Below are 20,771 nucleotides of genomic sequence, written 5' to 3'. Positions count from 1 at the left end.
ATGATCAGTCTATAATTTTAATGGTAGGTGTATTTTAACAGTGAGAGACAGAATAACAACAAAAAAATCCAGAAAAACGCATTTCAAAAAAGTTATAAACTGATTTGCATGTTAATGAGGGAAATAAGTATTTGATCCCCTATCAATCAGCAAGATTTCTGGCTCCCAGGTGTCTTTTATACAGGTAACGAGCTGAGATTAGGAGCACTCTCTTAAAGGGAGTGCTCCTAATCTCAGTTTGTTACCTGTATAAAAGACACCTGTCCACAGAAGCAATCAATCAATCAGATTACGAACTCTCCACCATAGCCAAGACCAAAGAGCTGTGCAAGGATGTCAGGGACAAGATTGTAGACCTACACAAGGCTGGAATGGGCTACAACACCATCGCCAAGCAGCTTGGTGAGAAGGTGACAACAGTTGGCGCGAGTATTCGCAAATGGAAGAAACACAAAATAACTGTCAGTCTCCCTCGGTCTGGGGCTCCATGCAAGATCTCACCTCGTGGAGTTTCACTGATCATGAGAACGGTGAGGAATCAGCCCAGAACTACACGCGAGGATCTTGTTAATGATCTCAAGGCAGCTGGGACCATAGTCACCAAGAAAACAATTGGTAACACACTACGCCGTGAAGGACTGAAATCCTGCAGCGCCTGCAAGGTCCCCCTGCTCAAGAAAGCACATGTACAGGCCCGTCTGAAGTTTGCCAATGAACATCTGAATGATTCAGAGGAGAACTGGGTGAAAGTGTTGTGGTCAGATGAGACCAAAATCGAGCTCTTTGGCATCAACTCAACTCGCCGTGTTTGGAGGAGGAGGAATGACCCCAAGAACACCATCCCCACCGTCAAACATGGAGGTGGAAACATTATGCTTTGGGGATGTTTTTCTGCTAAGGGGACAGGACAACTGCACCGCATCAAAGGGACGATGGACGGGGCCATGTATCGTCAAATCTTGGGTGAGAACCTCCTTCCCTCAGCCAGGGCATTGAAAATGGGTCGTGGATGGGTATTCCAGCATGACATTGACCCAAAACACACAGCCAAGGCAACAAAGGAGTGGCTCAAGAAGAAGCACATTAAGGTCCTGGAGTGGCCTAGCCAGTCTCCAGACCTTAATCCCATAGAAAATCTGTGGAGGGAGCTGAAGGTTCGAGTTGCCAAACGTCAGCCTCGAAACCTTAATGACTTGCAGAGGATCTGCAAAGAGCAGTGGGACAAAATCCCTCCTGAGATGTGTGCAAACCTGGTGGCCAACTACAAGAAACGTCTGACCTCTGTGATTGCCAACAAGGGTTTTGCCACCAAGTACTAAGTTGAAGGGGTCAAATACTTATTTCCCTCATTAACATGCAAATCAATTTATAACTTTTTTGAAATGCGTTTTTCTGGATTTTTTTGTTGTTATTCTGTCTCTCACTGTTAAAATACACCTACCATTAAAATTATAGACTGATCATTTCTTTGTCAGTGGGCAAACGTACAAAATCAGCAGGGGATCAAATTGTTTTTTCCCTCACTGTATATTGACATATTGAGTTTTACAAAAATCTGCTTCCCACTAAGATAAGTCTTTAACCATTTTAGAACATTAACAAAGATACCAATATTATTATTATGTCGATTTAGGAGTATATCTATAGTACCAATATCAGCACTTAAGTCAAGAAGTACCAAGTAGTGAAACGTTATTCGTTATACCTTAGTCTTAAATCACTCACAACTTTTACAAGAGCTGTTTCTGTACTATGACCTTGCCTGAAGCCTGACTGATATTTTTCATAAATGTAAGGAAATTATGTATCTGTATGAATACATTTTTTTCCAGAATTTTGCTCACAAATGGGAAATTTAAGATGTGTCTAAATTGACTTAAAATGAAAGGGTCCAAGTTATGTTTCTTAAGTAAACGGTTTAGTCCTATGTCCTGTCCTGCATAGTCTCTGAGTGCAGGTATACACCTTATTAAAATGCCACTATCGATCAACTGCCCCCAGAGTTCATTTCAGTAATACTGATAATGGTAATGATAATATGGATTGAGGATGTTGTGGTGGGTTAATCATTTAAATTAAAGAATTGCATTTGTCATCTTATTCCAGAAGTTAGTGGGAAATTATTATTACACCTATAGACCATTCTCATACTGTAAAGTGTTTTTATTACAGTGAAGGTGCTACCCTTGTAATGCTGATATTAAGTGCATTGTATGTTAGATTTTTTCTAAAGCCACATTGGATAAAGCATCTGTATAATAATAGTCATAATAATAATAATAATAATAATAATAATAATAATAATAATAATAATAATACATTCATCTAATAAAGCAAAATACAAGATGAAACAGCAATATTGATGGAGATTCAAGCCTGTTTGAATAACAAGCATGCAGAACTTAGCATTAATGGTGAACTGATCCCAGAGTGAAGTAGCACTGTGGTGGTGATAACAGTTTATAGGTTGAAAAGCAGAGATACAGTATGACAGAGCCTGTGGAGGTGCAGACTGAATCACATGGACAACGGAAAATAACTTGTCACCGGATTAAACCAAATTATCAAAACAGATGCTAGCATCCCTTAGGTGAACCATGAGGCCGGTGTGTAAGATTTTTTTTTTAATAGATGTACAAAAGTTATCAATTTAAAGAAAGTTGTTTTATGTATGTATGTATTTGTTATTTTTTGTATATATTTGTTTGATGGTGATTGATCAATTAGATACACCTGACACAAGCCCCTGTCTGTCCCCTGTCTCAGGCAATGACTCTGATCCAGGACTTGCTTAAGGAGATCAATGAGCTGAAGACCTCGAGAGACAGTCTGCAGGGTGATGTCCAGAGACTGCAGCAGCAGTTGTCTGAGGTGTGTTACCCCCCAGCAGAGTTTACTGGGTTTTGTTCTGCCCAGTATGGTAATACTATGTCTAGAGTATGTCAACTGGATAGAGGTGTAGGAGTGCTATTAATGTGTGGGAGAATATATGTAAAGGAAAATCATATGTGGAAAATATATTGCATGTGTTTAGACCTACACATGAAGAATTGGGCATCTTCAAAGGCGATGGGAGAGGCACTTTACGAAGCCCGCAGAGCATTAAAAAAAAAAAAGTTAATGCTGTTATGAATTACACCTGCTCGATATATTATCTATGCTAAATAGTTATGCTTAAATATAGCTTATTTAAATTTGAACTCCTGCATGTGCCTTCAAGATCATCAACTTGTATAATAAATGGAATTTGGATTGAAGGTATCCAGTATCCTATTAGGACAATTCAGATTGGTGACTTACACAGTAGCTTCTATAACAGTCACCCTGCATTCCCTGGATGCTTATTACAAATAAGTATTTTGAAATGGTTTACAGTCAAGGGGAATCAATGGAATTAACATGGGTCTCCTTTTCATTCAGTGACAATTTGACAGTATGCCATTGTCTTTCAGTTGAACATGAAGGAACTGCAAGACAAAATTGCATCTTTGGAGAAATGTTGCCTCCAAGTGGACAGCCAAGAGAAACTGCTGGTGAGTTTCACAAGGACTAGAGTTTCTATGCCTACTGTGTTCCCCTGTATCACAATCAGAAAGCTGGTTCACATCAACTCACAACCTAGAGAAAGTAAATACACTCTACACTGTTAAACAATCAGTATGTAAAAAAAGAGAAAACATTACCATGAAGTTAGTAGATTTGAGCATTATTTAAGTAGAAATATCTGCCAATGGTATAAGATAATTACCTTAATATGATTGTGTTTTAATCAATAGCCTGTTTTACAAATTACTCAGCACCTTAAACTGCTAATACTTAATACAGGCAAACGAATCTCATATTAAGAACTTCATTGCTTCATCTTATCAAGACTAGAATTACTGCTAGTAGTGCTTGGGTTCCTAGTAGATACAAAATCATCTTGATTCACTGAACCAGACCTTTAACACAATACATCTATGCAAGATAATAAAGAGATATTCTGATATCAGGCATATTGTATATTTCAGCTTGATAGTTAGATGAAGAATCTGAAATATTACATTCAGAATATGATTTTGTCTAAAATAAGACAAATTAACTGAAATGAAGACACTCTTATTTGTTTGAAATCTCTTGAGAGATTGTTTTGAGAACAGCTATACTGAATTTAAAATAAAAGATTGATTAACTTGTTGATTATGTTTCAAGTCATTGAACGCAAACTGAATTGGATTGTTTGGTTTCCAGAGGGACCTGCAGGAAAAGATGGGTCTGTACCCCAGCCCAGAGGATCTGGACAAATTCGTCACTTGGGAAGTCCTGCAAGACACCCTGGTCAATGAGAGGGCCCATCTTCAGGAGGTAGCAAAATTTAACAGAGCAGCCACAGATACTTCAGTCTGCCATCTTCCAAGACTCGGGAGTCATCTTGTACTTGTACACGTCTCTGTTTTTTCTCATAGATTACAGAGTCATTTTACTATTCTAATTCAGATTAAAGTCACACAGGATAGCAATGCAGGGCCCGAGGGTTTCACTTGACAGCTCTTTTCTCCCCAAACAAAAACAAACTCCTAATGTTATGTATGTACTACCGCCATCTCTTAAATTACTACCCCCAATGGATTCATGGGCCCCTCTAACCGCTTCATTGTGCTGTTCCCTTATTAGGCAAAATTGAATAGAGCCAGGGTGGTGCACAAAAATACTATTAATCTTACCTTTTCTGTTTAGATCCTGCAAATGAATAATACAGTGATGCGCTTTTGTCAAAATAGCATATTTTTGTTGTTTCGAATCCGTGAGAAGTGCTGGTTTTATTAGGTGCTTAGTTTTAACATATTTTAGGTTATTGTTATTGTTACTTTTTAATGATTAGTTAAGTTATATATATATATATATATATATATATATATATATATATATATATATATATATATATATATATATATATATACACTGTACATATGTCTGTTTTCTTTCTTTCTTTCTGTCAAATATCCAGCAGCTGAAGGCTCCTCGATCTGGAGCCCAGTCCAGTGATCAGCTCCCCCTGCAGACTGCACCTGCCCTGCCTCCCTCTGCCCATGCTCCGACCCCACCCCTGCAGCCCGACTCAGAGACCCCCTCCCAGTCCGCCATGCCCCAGGAAAGCCTCCTTCCCGGCTACGATCCCTCTGTCCCAGCCTCCTGGAAGCACTGTGCAGACAACCCCGGCGAGGAGACGAACTCTATACACTCTGCCCCTACCCACCCTTCACACCCCTCTCCTGCTGGGTCTGTTCCTTCCTTGCCAACCACCCTACCTGACTCCTCAGCCTCCACACCCCTTCCATGCCCCCTGGCCGTCTGCTCTGTTGGCACCCCCCCACACCCAGGCAGAGCCTCCTCCCCTGGGTTGTCTGGTTCGGTGGGGGTCCAGGTCAAGTCCCGGTCGGGCTCATCACGGGCCAGCAGCGGGATTGACCTCTACCCAGAAACGGTGGAGGCCCTGCGGCATGTGGGCCAGCTGAAGGAGAGGCATGAGGCCCTGGAGGACAGGGTGGCCCTGCTGGAGAAGAACAAGGCTGAGCTCAGCCAGCTGCAGGAGCTCCAGGCCCTGCTGGCAGACATGGGTACGCCTCCTTCAGGACAGCTTCGAGAACATAACTCCAGAACAATCCAGATTTAGCTGTTGATTGCTTGTGTACAGGGAGGACATTAAAGGGGAACTCCATATTTTCTCAGGTTATTCTATAAGTAGAAACATATTCTGTGGAGTGAGCTCTTCATGTCCAGCTCATTCTATGTACCAGAAATCAGAAATCGAAAAATAGGCCATGACATCACATGGGTGCTAAATCTGGAGCTGCTTTGCTGGAAATCAATGGGGAAAATCACTAAAATCATAAAATAAATTACATTTTATGTATCTTCGATGGCCCTATCACCCTATTTTTCTGAAAGATCCATCGGTTTATATTCATTAAAAGTTCATTTCACCACTCAGAATTGTCACTATTATTTTACATGATTATTGTATTTGAGGGCTGCGCGTTCTCCATTCTCTTCCTCAAAATGTGGCGCTCTCTCATGCTCCCTTCTCTGTGTCTCCATCAGCCAAGAGAGATTTGCCTGACAACCTCCTTGAACAGCTGAACCAACTGAAGGCCACGGTGGAGAGCCTGTCTTCCGAGAGGGAGAAGGTATGATCACGTGTGGCCGCTCACTTCATGTTCTCCGATCCCCAATCACACAAGCTTTCAGACACATTCAGAGCTAAGCCTAAAATCGATTTCCTGGTGCTTTCATGAAGACAATAGAAGTGGCATTTGTAATTGCGTTTTAGCATTGACTGTGTGAGTGCACATGTCTTTATACTCTTCATGACCCCATAGCCCAGGGGTTGGCAACAGGCGGCCCACGGGCCAAATCTCGCCAGCAATATTTTTGGCCCCCCAAAGCCCCCCGGTCTTACCGGAGAAAACCCCATCACCCACCCCACCCGCGGTTACTGGAGAAAAGACCATCAGACATCGCCCCCCGCATCCCACACCGGAGAAAACACTATCAGGCCCCCCCCACCCCCCCCCGCTCTTAACGGAAAAAAACACAGTAATATTATATGCTGCTTATGTTCTGGCCCGCAGACTATTAGCTCAGAAAAAAATTGGCCCAAGGCCAAACCTAGTTGCCATACTACTTTTTTTTTTCCCAATACATTAGGGGTTTTTCATTTTTTAGTTTCTAGGCTTGATGTACATTTGGAGACGTGAAAAGGACTGCTTTGTTTTTGTCAATAACAGACGCAAATACTTGGTAGAATAGAGGATATCATATTATTCACAATATGTATAACAAATATCGTGAATTTCATATTTGCAATAATACCTGTGATACATCTCATTGTTCATGTTTCAGGAAAATTATGTCTGGTAGATTAATTACACACTCCAGCTGGGCACAGAATCAAGAGTGAAGTAAAGTAGAACTGAATGCCATTGATATATTTGCTGCTGTCTCCTGGATAGAGCCATTGAATGGGGGCAAAACCTGGTGGGTGGACAGCAGCAGTACAGTAGTGATGGGTGATGTCGTTCTTATGCCTTTAGCTGAAGGACTTAAAGTGCTCAATTCAGACCTTGGTTGGGGATCCATCAAGGAAAGGAGAGGAAGCTTTGGAAGGAAAGATGGCTTTTAAGATAGAATACCTGAAGTATCAGCCTTTGTAGGGCTGAGGATTAAAACTAGTGCAACAGGAAGTACGAATTTCAGATGACCTCAGTGAGGTTGAATCTCATATACACATTCTTATTCTTATTTTACTTCTTATTATTATCTATTTATTTATTAGCAGATGTCCTTACCCAGAACACAACATACACACATTTGAAGATAGTAGACCATGAGCAGCATACAACACAACTTCAGCTGGAATAAGAGTCCATAAGATTAAGTCTTGAGGGACAACATGCAAGCTGCAAATGTGCAACAATCATTTAATCAGGACAGATATGGTGTAGAAGTACTATCACAATCATACTCAAATTATATCAAATATTTAACTGCATCTGTCAAGTTAACCCCCAAAACTAAATCAGTAATACCCTATACCCTATTTCTTGACCCGTCACAATTGCACATAATATCATATCAAGTATCATGATTTAAGCACCTCAGAATTAAGTGTTTTTTGTATTCTTCCTATACCTCTACTAAATGCACAGGGGTAGCTTTATGTTTACCATGTGATGTTATAGTAAATATTTGTTTGTTATTTATAAGAGTAAATCTTACAGAGATGGTTACACAACATTACAGCGAAAACAAAGACTGCCACAACATCACTGAGCGTCCCATTATAGCACCGACAATCACAGCCAATGCCATTTGAAGTGCCATAAACAATTACACCTATTACAATAGACAATATTCGGCGTGGTGATTGGCATTGCAGTGCACATGAAAAGTGCTGCTTTTGTCTGATCTGTAACAGTCGGTACTTAACTGCAAATGTCATTTGCTCGTATTGTCTGCTGTAATGGGATATGTTTTGCTGTAATGCGCTTATACTGTGAGAGACTATAGAATGGAAAGGTTACCCATAGTGCATCTGACACCAGGGACACCATACAATTGCCTTCATGAAATTGAACTGATTCACAGACCAGCCTTGGAAGTGGGTTCTTTATAATTCATAGTAATGTTCTTATTTTTTGTGACCGCTGCCCCTCTTTGCAGTCTCTCTAGAGGGGAAAGTATGCCTTCCTTTCTGGCTAACCCCTAATGTCGTAATTCCAAAGTGTAAGATGAGAAATACTTGAGAACAGAGCTGGACTGGGAGTTAAGCAGTGACTGCAGTCAGACCACAGCCCAGCCGTTGGACTCACTGTGTCTTGTTGCACTGCTGAGCAGATCTGCTGTGCAGGACCTTCAGAGAGATAGGGCAGCTGAAGGGGAAGCAGCAGGAGAGAAGTCAGGGCAAGCAGAGACCAGGACAGACAGGGAGCAGTATTAACAATCCAGTGATAGCCCATGCATCATTGCACCAATAGATCTGCAACTGAAAGATTATCCTCCCTGCCAAAAATATAGCACACTACAATAATCAAATTCTCCACTGTGGAATTGCAGAGCACAGATTGGATATTGTTTCCTATGATCGCCAAAGTGAGCTTGTGTACTTAAATTACAGCAAAATAGCAAAAATGCTTTTTCAGCATTATGAGAATCTGCAGGGCCTAGTTATTATTATTATTATTATTATTATTTTTATTTCTTGGCAGACGCCCTTATCCAGGGCGACTTACAACATACGTGCAAAACAAAGTGCAAAAATACAGTTAAGTAAAAGGCATCAATCATTACAAATTCAATTTAACTAAAACATAGCGATTCAAAATAAAATACATTTTACAAATTCCAATTTACAATTTACACAGAGATTGGAAGTAAGACTTCTTGGCTGAGGTGAGAGAGGATGAGAATGTGGACAGTAGAGAGCGGTAGAGTTCGAGGGCAGCTGGGAGTTTCATCCTTTTCCACTTCTGTTCGGCGGCCTGCAGACTAGTTCGGGTTGAACGGAGAACAGCAGAGAGCCAAGGCTGAGGAGGGGAGGGACGGGCAGGATGAGACGTGAGAGGACAGAGAGAGTCAAGGGAGGAGGTGAGGGAGGAGAACAAAGAGGAGGTAGCACAGTTGACAGATAGATAAGAAAAACAGTCAATGGAAGGTAAGAGAGTGAGGGCAGTGGAGACAAGGGTGGAGGGGGAGACAGAGCGGAGATTACGGCGGAAGGTGACGGAGGGAGTGGGTGGTGTGGGGAGGGAAGGGAGGGAGAGGGAGAAGGAAATTAAGTGGTGGTCTGAGATGTCCATGGGTGTCATGGAGAGTGTTGAAGGGGAGCAGCCTCTAGAGAATATGAGGTCAAGCTGGTGGCCTGCCCTGTGAATGGGGGGAGACGGGGAGAGAGAGAAGTTAAAGGAGTGAAGGAGAGGAAGAAATCCGGCACAGTGGGAAGGGTTGGAGAGGTGGATGTTGAAGTCTCCCAGGAGGATGGTAGGTGAGGACAGCGAGGGGAGGGAGGAGAGAAGAAAGTTGAGTTCATCCAGGAAGGAGGTGAGTGGACCAGGTGGGCGGTAGAGAACTAGAAGGAAGAGGTGAGAGGGGGAGGTCATTTCCACTGCAAGGAATTCAAAGCTGTGGGTTGAGATAGAGGAGAGAGAGCGGGGGACAGAGAAGAGGAGAGAAGGGGAGAGCAGGAGCCCTGTTCCTCCTCCCCGCCCGGTAAGATGAGGGGAGTGGGACAGGACGAACAGAGAGGATAGGGCAGCAGGGGTGGTAGAGTTGTCCAGGGAGATCCATGTCTCGGTGAGAGCGAGGAAATCCAGAGACTGGTGGGATTAAAGGCCAGGTGCAGAAAGGCCAGGTAAACAATCACATAGTTAGACTCTGCTGTTTTTCCACAAACCAAAAGTAAGGAACAGGTTTATAGTACTACTGTAAAAAAAAATATCTGTAAAATGTACAGTAATTTATGGGCAGTTGCTAATAAATTACTTTGCCATTTTACTGTAGTATTTTTTGCTGTAAAGTGTCATAATGTACATTTTACAGTTTGGACATTTTTAATATGTTCAGACTCCTTCTCAGTGTGCCCTAGTGCCGCTCCATGTTTCACTTTATTTGATCATAATCCTTTTCACTGGAACATTTAGTGCAGTAGAAATGAGTGACAAACACACTGAGCCACTATACCCTACAGTGACAGTAAGGAAGATACCAATATCCGTTTTGTGATTTAGAGACCAGAACAGTCAGAACAAATTCCACAATGTCCACCAAGCTCTTAGTGATAGTTTGAATTCCAGAGTTTACAAGCTTGACTTCGGGCAAATACTCTAATCTGGCTGAAGTTACTAAAATGCCATTCAGCAAGCCCAGTCACTATTTCAGCACAAGATTTTGTGCACTACCCACCAGCTATATATACACACATGGAAAAACTAAAGGATTTCCACATAACAATACTGTTTTATTGTTTAAGTATTTTACATTGCATAATAAAAACATTCAACATTATAATACTTATGATATATATTTTTTTTTAATCCAGTTCTAAAACCCATTTCTAAAATCATTACAATTCTAAAATAAATCCATCAAAACAGTGAAAAGTAAACTCAACATTATATAAGTGCATTAAAATAACCATTAATGCAAACAAATTTGAGTGATACCAAAACCAACTAAGGTCAAAACACTCTGGTGCACTGTAATAAAATGGGAAATGCATTAGACAAATCAAAAAAATAAAAAAGGAAAACAAACTATTAAGGAAATAACAAGTCTAATGCATTTAAAGAAAAATAGACGGCCAATGCACCAGAGAAAACAACAAACAAAAATCACCAAAACCATTAACTGAATTCAAAGTGCAATACTTTAAAAACAATTAAAATCATTATTAAAAAACAACCATTTTCATCAATAAAAGAATAAAAGCTCTTGGACTCGGGCTCCAGCAAGGGGAATATATGTCCCCGGAGGTGGTATCCCATCATGGGATCCTGAGCTCCCCCAGATCTTGAACGTGCCAGTTCTTAAAGGCTTCCTCCTTGCCCCTCTGATGGATCTCCAGATTAACATAGTCTCGGATGAGGACCGTGCCCCTCCGCGCAATGACTTTTGGGTCCAGCTCCTGCTTGTTGAAAAGGCAGATGTTCCATCCCTCCCACAGGACCTGTTTCACCATCACCAGAGTTGATGTTGAAAGTCCTCTGGCTGGTCCATACAGGATCTGCTGGGCGGTCGCCCACGCAGGAACAGCAAACAGGAGCCAGACCCTGCAAACAGAGGGACAGTACCTAAAAATGTGAGCCTCTGTCTCCCTTCCCAGGCAGCCCTTGTAGGGGCAGGTGTCAAACAGGGCCAGGCCCCTTCTGTACATGAACACTCAGGTGGGGAGACACCGACCATGGCCATCCAGGAGACATCTTTCTGTGTATTTGTGAGGCAAATGTGCGTAGCGTTAGCCCAGATATTCCGGCAGGTTTCAGGAGGGAAATCTTCTATTCTGCTGGTCTCGTGGGTAGATCTCATCTGGCTACAGATGGTCTTGTAATCCCAGGAGACCAGCGCGGCTTTGTGGAGGCCTACTTCGAGTGCAAAGGCTCGGAGCGCCCTGTAGAACAGCGGGGGATCCCACGAGTGCGGCCTGGTGTTGTCCATGGTGCAGAGGCTGAGTGGTCTGGATGTTCTTAACCACATACGCCACTTCCTGCACCTTGATGAGCCACACAACGTCCGGCACCCCCCTACCTCCATTCAGGGTGTCCTTCACCATCTGTACTCTTTTCAGCCTCTCCATTTTACTCCCCCAGACGAACCAAAATATAATTCTGTTAACCAGTTTTGCGGTGTGCCTGTCTGGGGGAAATATCATGCCGACATAGAGAAGTATTGGGAAGAGGATGGCCTTTACGACCAGCACCTTACAAGCCATCGTCAAGGTCCTTGTGCTCCAGCCGAGGATCTTCCTTTGAACTTTGGATAAAGCTTCCTCCCAGCTCTGGGTGCCCGTGTTGGTCCCATCGATCGTGATCCCCAGAACCTTCATAAACGGCTTCACAGGGAACACGGTCGGTGGGCCCCAGCCAACAGGCCATGCCTGAGAGAGGTAGACCTTGCTCTTGGCCTTATTCACAGCAGCCCCCGTCGCCCTGTCTGTCTGCAACAGACTCAGGCGCTGGAGGCGGGCGTTCAGATGGGAATATCTTGCCCACCTCTTGGGAGCTTTCCATTTCCCTAGCTGAATGAAGTAGCCCTTGGTTCTTTCCTTCACCATCTCCCACCATTCTATGGGAGAATCAAAAATGTCCCTCAGGGTCCTCCACTCCTCGAAGCGTCTGCTAAAGGTCTTAACTACATGAGGGTCATCGAGCAGAGAGGTGTTGAGCTTCCAGACCCCAGGCCTCGACTCTGTGTGCTCAGGATGAGCACCTCTGTCGTCAGGAGCCTGTGGTCTGAACAGAAGACCGCCTCTGAAGACATGGCGGTCCTCTCCAATGGCTTACTGAGGAGGACGAGATCTATCCTGGTGAAGGAGGAGCCAGAAGGCCTCACCCAGGTGAACAAGGGGACCAGGTCCCGACCTGCGTTGCAGAGTTCAAAGTCCTCCACGAACACAATGAGATCCCTGCTGGATCTATCGTTACGGGGCTTACTCCGGTCTACATCCCACAGGCACAGTTGAAATCACCTGGAATGATAACTGGTAAGGTGCCGATCAGGAGTTCTGCCTGGTTCCTTTGCAGCCGAGGCCCGACGAGCAGGTGGCAGAGCAGAGGCCCTGTGTGCGACCGAGGAGACAACTGGATAGACCCCGCTGGATGATCTTATTACTACTGGGGAGGGGGCCAGTCTCTCCCTTCCCAGCTGTCTGCCGCCACAGGCCTCCACCCTCAGTGCCAATGACTCCATCATTATGGCCCGAAGGTCTTCCTGATCGAAGACACTGGCGCTGATTCTCCTACCCTGAGGGCCTGTGGCTCTCACACTACCACAGGGAGGGCAGACTTATTTTTGTCCCCTCCCCTGAGAGCGTCTGGGAGGTGGGGCAGAAAGGATATTAATTTTAGAGGGCCAGTCCTCTACTGGGCTGCCCACAGCCTTTCCACTGGGGGGAAGTGGAGAAGGCCCACAACTCTCCGCTCCAGACTCCAAGAGAGGCATGTAAAACTGAGGGGGAGGGGTCTCAGCTGCAGGGGAGGAGCTGACGGGGGGGGGAGAGCTGGCAGAATTAACCCGCTTACTCATTGCATCCCCCTCACTCACTCTCCTCCTCTCTGCCCTTCTCCTTTTCCCCACCACTACTGTCCACTTCCCCTCCCCCTCCGCCTCCATTTTTGACCCGCTTGGGCATGCTATGGTAGAAGACAAGCCCCCTGTTTGCACTCAAAACTATGGTGCTTGGCTGGTGGCGTAGTCCGCCGATGGCAGCCACTTCCACCTGCAGGCATACCTGCCACCGTTGAGCACCGGTCCAAACCCCATCCTCATCCATGACCCTCTTACTATCAGACAGAATCTCACAGTGTCTCCTCAGCCATACCTCTACATCATACTCTGCCACTGCTTCATTAAAGAACTGAATTGTTACAGTTGTTATCTCCCTATCAGTCAGAGCCTCGACTACAAAGTCATTCAGGGGTATGCAATCTTTCTTTTCTCTATATATGCTCCTTCCCTAAACAACAGGAAAGAAATGTTTGACCCTCCTCATGTTACACCTGGCCCCAGCCATGCCCCCGCAATTGAAAAGGTCTAGAACCGCCCCTCTCTCTCTCCCAATTACATGCATCCACAACAACAACAAAAATATATAACTTAAAAGAAAATACGTAGAAAACAGCAGCGGACACTCCTTCTGAAAGATATAAAAAACATTTAAAATGTCACCAGTGACCAGAATGATACCTCAGGGAGTTCAACTCGCCCTACATTACCGTGGCAGTGTATAACATTTAGTCTGGGATACGGCTTACCCTACCCCACACCCATATATACATACACAATACAAAGTTACCTCATGGTACCGCAACGTCCTGCGTCACAAAAGAACCTATAAACAAGAATAATTATAGATTTTCAATATAAAACTGTACATAAATACAATTATACATATTAAACCAAAACATAGCTCTCAACAACACGAAAACAGCTCAGACACCCTGGCGTAAGGAAAGGTAGAGACTTGCTGCCCACGCTAGGAAGCTCATTTATATATATCCCATACCCGTGGAAACCTGTTAGTGAAGTTACCTGCACCAGCTGCATTTAATAATGAGGGCCAATTAACCTCACCACTTATACTAGGATTTACAGTAACATACCACAAACAAGTCATTAAGTATTTTCCTGTAACAATACAGGAATACTCAGGGAAGTTTACAGCATTTTACAGTGTAGGACTAGTACTGCTTTTAATATCTTTTGTAAATCAGAGTTTGGCATTTTACCTTTTCTAGAATCACATAACCCACGATTTAAGCTGTAAAAGGTCACTTTTTTTATATTCAGAGTTTTGATGCAGTAAAAACTAAATCATTTTTATATATATTTACATCAGCACTGCATGCACTGGGTGATTAGAATTGATTGTCCTTTTTTTTTTTTTTACCACATATTCAAAAAATTATATATGGCAGTATATATCAGTAAGTGTTACTTTAATTGGTCACATAAATATTAAAGAATATAACGGGTAAGTATTAAGTTTTTAAGATGTGGGAGCAACGCATGTTGATAGTGAAAACTGCATGTGCATGACCCCAGCTATTTGCTCTTGAACAGGGGACGGGAGGAAGTGAAAATGCATGTTTGGTGGCTTTATTTCAGCTATAACACATTTACAGCCTATATTTCAATTACAAAAAAAAAATACAGCCCCTCCACAAAGATTTAATGCTTTACTATAATATCTACATTTGATGGATGGGGGTGGGGGTGACCAAACAAACATGATCAAGGTAGCAGTTGTGGAAGTGTCATGTTTGTGTTTGCAGGACTCGGATTTGCTGGCTCATGTTCAGAAGGCCATCCTCCAGTTGCAGGCCGAGTGCGAGAAGCTGAGCAGCACAGCCAACCACCTGCTGGAGGAACAAAGCCAGAAACAGAAACACATTGACGTGAGTCGGAGGCAGGTTTCTTGTTTTGTCTTGTTTTTTTTTTAACTTTATTTTCTTGTTTATTTCTTTGTTTTTCAGGATTATATGGTGACATTTTCAAAACAAGCACATTTACGTAATCTTCTTTATCTTTTTCTCCAGTTATAATTTATTTTGCTTAATCCCCCCACTCTCTGGGGAGCAAATTGTTGTTGCATTTGCCAAAAAAACAAGGTAGGGTGAATAACTAGCACATTGTCATCATTGCAGACATATTTTATTCAAAAGAAAGCCCTGAAACCATACTATTGATTGAAATAAAGATTGAATACTGAAAGCTATAGTACTGACCTCAAAACACCCTATTTTGTCCCCCCCAATTGATTTGTTAAGTCTTTTTTAATGTATTTTCAGCATTTGTACAAATCCATGGACGAGCTGGAAGAAAAGAAGGCTGACAAAGACCGTGTGGAAATGGACATTGATGTTGTGAGTTCTTCTACCGGTTTCACACCATAAACACAATGGCTATATAATTTTTTCTCCTGCCCATGTGTCTTATGTTAAGTCGCCCTGGATAAGGGCGTCTGCCAAGAAATAAAATAATAATAATAAAAACCAAACTACACCTCACACAATTGTGCCAGAATAAAATGTACTAGCTGGCAAGGGCCATGTTGGGCTAATGGGAACTTTGTCCCACAGAAAGCGGACAAGAGAGCTCTGGACTCCAAGGTGAGCCGACTGCAGTTTGACACCACGACTGAGCAGCTGAACAGCATGTTCCAGGAGCTGCTGAACAAGATCTCCGGGCAGGAGCAAGACTGGCAAAAGGTCATCGAGAAGATCTCCTCAGAGATGGAGTGCAAGGTACAGCTCCTCTCTGGACATCCCCCATACCACTTTTGTGAGTGAATCTGAGATAACTAGGGAAGGATGTTTCTCATCTACAGTTGAACACAATGCCTTTCATTTAACACCTGGACTTTATAAAGATCTTACATTTACCATAGGTTTTTTGCACTTTAAACAACGTTCTACTATCGTTGCACCATAGGCTTACAGTGCTTTCCTATGGTTTTAACAAGCCTTCAAAGTGCTTTACTAAACTGTACCAAGAATAAACCATGGTCTACTATAGTTAACACACCTTAAAATATTAATGATAGTATTCCCATAGTCCAGTTTACAACAGAACCCATAGGAAAACTTTGGTAAAATCATGTTAAAATTGCAAAGATCCTATGGTAAATTTCCCAGGGTAAACATGCATAAGAGCTGGATGGGAGAGCACTGCAGTAGGTGATGGCAGTGGCAATCTGCACCCAGTGCAGCATTCTTCATGTCAGGGTTTGGCATTTCTTACATTTTGCCTGATATATTCTCTGGGAGAATGTTTTGCCAAATGAGAGACTCAGCTGTGCCCATGTGTTCTCTCTGACTCCCACAGCTGAACCGTATGGAGCTGGACCCTCTGAAGCAGCAGCTGGAAAGTCGCTGGAAGGCCATCCGCAAACAGCTACAGGAGCAGCCCACCCCCCAGTACAAGGTGGACGACGCTGCTGGCATTAGGAAGTAAGACACCGCAGCACCGCTCTGGTGGCCACGGGCTGCAATAGCCGGCCAGGCTTTTACTCACCTAGTCACCTAGGGAATCAGGGATGCAGCACGAGTTAGTTATGCTAAATATTATTATTATTATTATTATTATTATTATTTTTATTTATTTATTTATTTATTTATTTATTTATTTATTAGCAGACGCCCTTGTCCAGGGTCACTTACAAAATAAGAGCAATACAAAGCTAAAGTGTCTCACTTCTTTGTATATTTGAACTATATGAGATATATTTACAATATTCAATCATTCGTCCTTCACAGTTAATTCATATATTTAAATTATATTGTATTCATGAACCTCCCCATATTTTCAACTTACAAAACATAATACAGATATCTCCCATATATAAATAAATATATAGAGAGGAGTCCATTTTGGTATTTATCACACATTTCTACAAATATTTTTGTTCTGTATGGGTCATGACCCTGGGTGGGAGCCTGCAGCTCAGAGGTCCTTGGTTCAGATACCGTGCCTTTGGGCTGTAAAGCTTGCAGTGTCAAAAGACACAGAGCCTGACAGACTCACACCTAGTCCACGCTGATACCAGGAGTTTAGCAGGGAGCAGTAGATTAAATAATTGTCAAACTGGAGGTAAAAATAGGGATCACGGAGGGAGGATCTTTTTCACAGATTTGTGCTCATAGCCTTTCCTACGGATTGAATCTGCCGTCCAGATACTGACTGGTGAAGTCCTCCAACTCTCCTCCTCTCTTCCAGGCAGCTGGTGGCTCGATTCCACTGCATTTCCTGCGACAGAGCAGTGGACATGGCGGCACCTGGATCGTAAGTACATTATTCTCTGTCCAGTGTAGTGTCTCCCTGTGCTCCACACCCATTTTGAAAGCAGCATCTTCATATGTTTTGAAACATTGGGTCAAAACACATGTACTGTTCAGTTAAGATGTACTATATAAAAAATAAGCACACTGAGGTGGAGAGAGTGTGTCAATAATTACACTCTTAGAGATGGCATTGGAAACAGGCAGCACTATACCCAGTACCATGCTTGCTGATTTGAACAGTGGACAGACTTTTCGCTGAAGTCTCAGGCATTCTGACACGCATGAAGTACACTGACACTTCAGGGAAGGATGTGGTTGCAGCGCTTGACAGATGCATTAGAGCTGGTCTACTTAGCCATAAGTCTCCACTTATTCTTATTCAATCTGGTGGCAGCCCTTCTTCAAAAACATGTTGAAAAACATAGGAGATCTGTCAAAGTCTGCAGGAGGAGAATGGATAGAGAGCTAGACATATAGACTAGCTGTCTGGGCAAGTTATTTAATTGAGAAGGTAGGTGATACATACCTCTGTTCACCTCAGCAAAAGAACAAAGAAAAAAAATATTCTACACACTGCTGGTTTGTGCAGACTTGGAGGATGTGTATTCAGCTATTTCATAATTAAATGAAATTGGAATTTCACGCCTGGAATTTGTGAAATGGGACTGAAGACTGTGGTATTACAGAAAGGGTTGCAGTTGTGATTTTGTTCCTGTACAGGTACATGGTGTCCGTTCCCTCCCTCCCTGGCTTTCCCTCCCACAAGTCCAGCAGGCCCTACACTGTGTACGAGCTGGACCAGGTGCGCCAAAACAGCAGGAGGTGAGAGCACAGCACAATGTGAAGCTGGACACGCTGCACTACACTGACACACATTCTGTATTATTACTGCAGTGGCCAACAGAACTGCTATTTGCAAGCACAGCCGAACCAGCTCCTCAAAAGTTATAGGCACATTTCAGGCAAACCTGTAAACACTAAGATCTACTCAATCTATTTTATATATTTCAAAGTCAAAACTCCTGAGTGGATCTATAAAATCCTCCACCTGCAGATCACACTATGTCCTAAAGCCTGGATCTAACTTTCCAAACCCAGCTATACCATGGGCTATAACTTAACAGCAGGTGGCCTAGCACAGTCGGGGCAGAGTAGATATAGTACTCAGCTGATCATCACACACCAATGCCTCCCTGTGGCTTCTCAAGGAACATGCGGATGTAGATAATTAGCAGTTTCAGCTTCATCAAATCCTCTGTTTACTGTTGCATTATGGGCTGGCAGTTTGATAAACAAAGTAATTGGCATCCACCATTGTTTATTCCATATTTAATAGAAATCAGACTTTGCTTTTGGTTTTGTTTTTCAACATAATATTGTAAATAATAAAACAATGTTGTACAACCTTTAGAGGCAATCACTGCAATCAAACATTTTCTGTAGCTCTCAATGAGACTTCTGCACCTGTTGACAGATAATTTGGCCCACTATTCCTGAGCAAACTGCTCCAGCTGTCTCAGGTTTGATGGGTGCTTCTCCAGACTGCAAGTTTCAGCTCTTTCCATAGATGTTCGATAGGATTCAGATCAGGACTCATAGAAGGCCACTTCAGTAGAGTCCAATGTTTTGTTCTTATCCATTCTTGGGTGCTTTTAGCTGTGTGTTTTGGGTCATTATCCTGTTGGAGGACCCATAACTTGCGATAGAGACCGAGCTTTCTCACACTGGGCAGTACGTTTCACTTCAGAATGCCTTGATAGTCTTGAGATTTCATTGTGCCCTGCACAGATTCAGGGCACCCTGTGTCAGGCGCAGCAAAGCAGCCCCAAAACATAACCGAGCCTCCTACCTGTTTCACTGTAGGTATGGTGTTCTTTTCTTTGAAAGCTTAATTTTTTGTCTGTGAACAGAGCTGATGTCAAAAAGCTCCAGTTTTGACTCATCTGTCCAAAGGACTGTGGCAGCCGGACACAATACACAGGGAGAGAGAGTTTCGGGTTTGGCGGTGTCCGACTTTATTGAGCTTCACAGGCTCCTTAAGGGGGAAACACAGACAATCAGGGGGAAGACAAAAGCAAAACAAGAAAATAAACATCCAAACAAACATCCACACAAACAGGGTGCTCCGGGCAGTAAGGGGGTTGCAGACTCAGTCCTCGCTCTCATCGGTTAGCTGCCTCCGTCAGGGAAGGAGAGGGATTAAATAGACAAGGCACAGCTGCCGCTGACGTCACAGTCGCCTCGGTGCTCATTGCCCGCAGCCATGAGTCCGCAGCCTGTTTACGAGGGAGCGGACAACACAGCTACGGTCGTGCCGTGACAGACAGCGGCCTGTCAGAAGGACATTCTCCCAGAAGGATTGTGGCTTGTCAATATGTATATTCCAGTCTGGCTTTTTTATGTTTTTCTTTCAAACTTATGTTGTAAGTCGCCCTGGATAAGGGTGTCTGCCAAGAAATAAAAATAATAATAATAAAAGTGGAGTCCTCCTGGGTCTTCTTCCATGGAGGCCACTTTCGCTCAAAAAGCGACGGATGGTGCGATCAGAAACTGACGTACCTTCACCTTGGATTTCAACTTGTATCTCTTGGGCAGTTATCCTTGGTTCTTTTTCTGCCATTCGCACAATTCGCACTAAAGGCATGCAAGTATACATGATGCAATAGCTTTTAATTTCATTAATTTTCAGGAGGAATGAAGCATTATTTCAATGAACTGTAAGGGTACCAACAGATTTGAGCACGTCTGTATTTTTATTACATAATATGTATTGACAACCCTTGCCTACAGGGCGCACTGCAACACAAAGTATATTCTAAGTTACGGAGAGGAGAGCAGCGGAGCTGACACACACACTGAGATGCTGTTAGCGTATCTGTTTGAGATTCATTGGATGCAAGTGTTGTTTGGCTGAATTGATTTTCACTCGTGTCGTGTTCATCTGTGCAGTCTGTCTGTTTAATTAGCAGAGTGTGGTGCTGGCTTCCATTGTCCTTCCAATGGTTAGCTCTTCATTGTTTTATTTTTTATAGAACAGGTTTTCATGTGGATCATGAAAACATAATGACAACTTCAAATGAAAATGCATTTGCTGCTGCAACTGCTGTCACAGTTCATGGAGTAATATTGATATTGTGTCAGTACATAAAAAAAAGAAAATTAAAATTAGGTGGTAGAATCCATGCAAGGTGGGACACACACTAAACAGGTGTATCGCTTCAACATGCATATAAAACC

At 43.0% G+C, this 20,771-nt stretch overlaps 1 protein-coding gene across 1 annotated transcript in view; it reads left to right on the top strand.

Moving 5' to 3' along the window:
* The window catches only part of LOC136750051 (uncharacterized protein C16orf96), a 50,350-nt gene that overhangs the window by 16,416 nt on the left and 13,163 nt on the right, over positions 1 to 20,771 (top strand). Inside the window, exons 2-12 of the mRNA XM_066704800.1 lie at positions 2,767 to 2,871; positions 3,453 to 3,533; positions 4,231 to 4,344; positions 4,988 to 5,597; positions 6,082 to 6,167; positions 15,027 to 15,149; positions 15,543 to 15,617; positions 15,834 to 15,998; positions 16,579 to 16,703; positions 17,470 to 17,535; positions 18,255 to 18,356. Of these exons, the coding sequence (XP_066560897.1) occupies positions 2,767 to 2,871; positions 3,453 to 3,533; positions 4,231 to 4,344; positions 4,988 to 5,597; positions 6,082 to 6,167; positions 15,027 to 15,149; positions 15,543 to 15,617; positions 15,834 to 15,998; positions 16,579 to 16,703; positions 17,470 to 17,535; positions 18,255 to 18,356 (1,652 nt within the window). The remainder of the gene's footprint in view (positions 1 to 2,766; positions 2,872 to 3,452; positions 3,534 to 4,230; positions 4,345 to 4,987; positions 5,598 to 6,081; positions 6,168 to 15,026; positions 15,150 to 15,542; positions 15,618 to 15,833; positions 15,999 to 16,578; positions 16,704 to 17,469; positions 17,536 to 18,254; positions 18,357 to 20,771) is intronic.

This window comes from Amia ocellicauda, chromosome 5, assembly GCF_036373705.1.
Source record: "Amia ocellicauda isolate fAmiCal2 chromosome 5, fAmiCal2.hap1, whole genome shotgun sequence".
Lineage (NCBI taxonomy): Eukaryota > Metazoa > Chordata > Actinopteri > Amiiformes > Amiidae > Amia > Amia ocellicauda.
The sequence above is the reverse complement of the archived record's forward strand: the minus strand, read 5'-3'. Positions and strand labels throughout refer to the sequence as shown.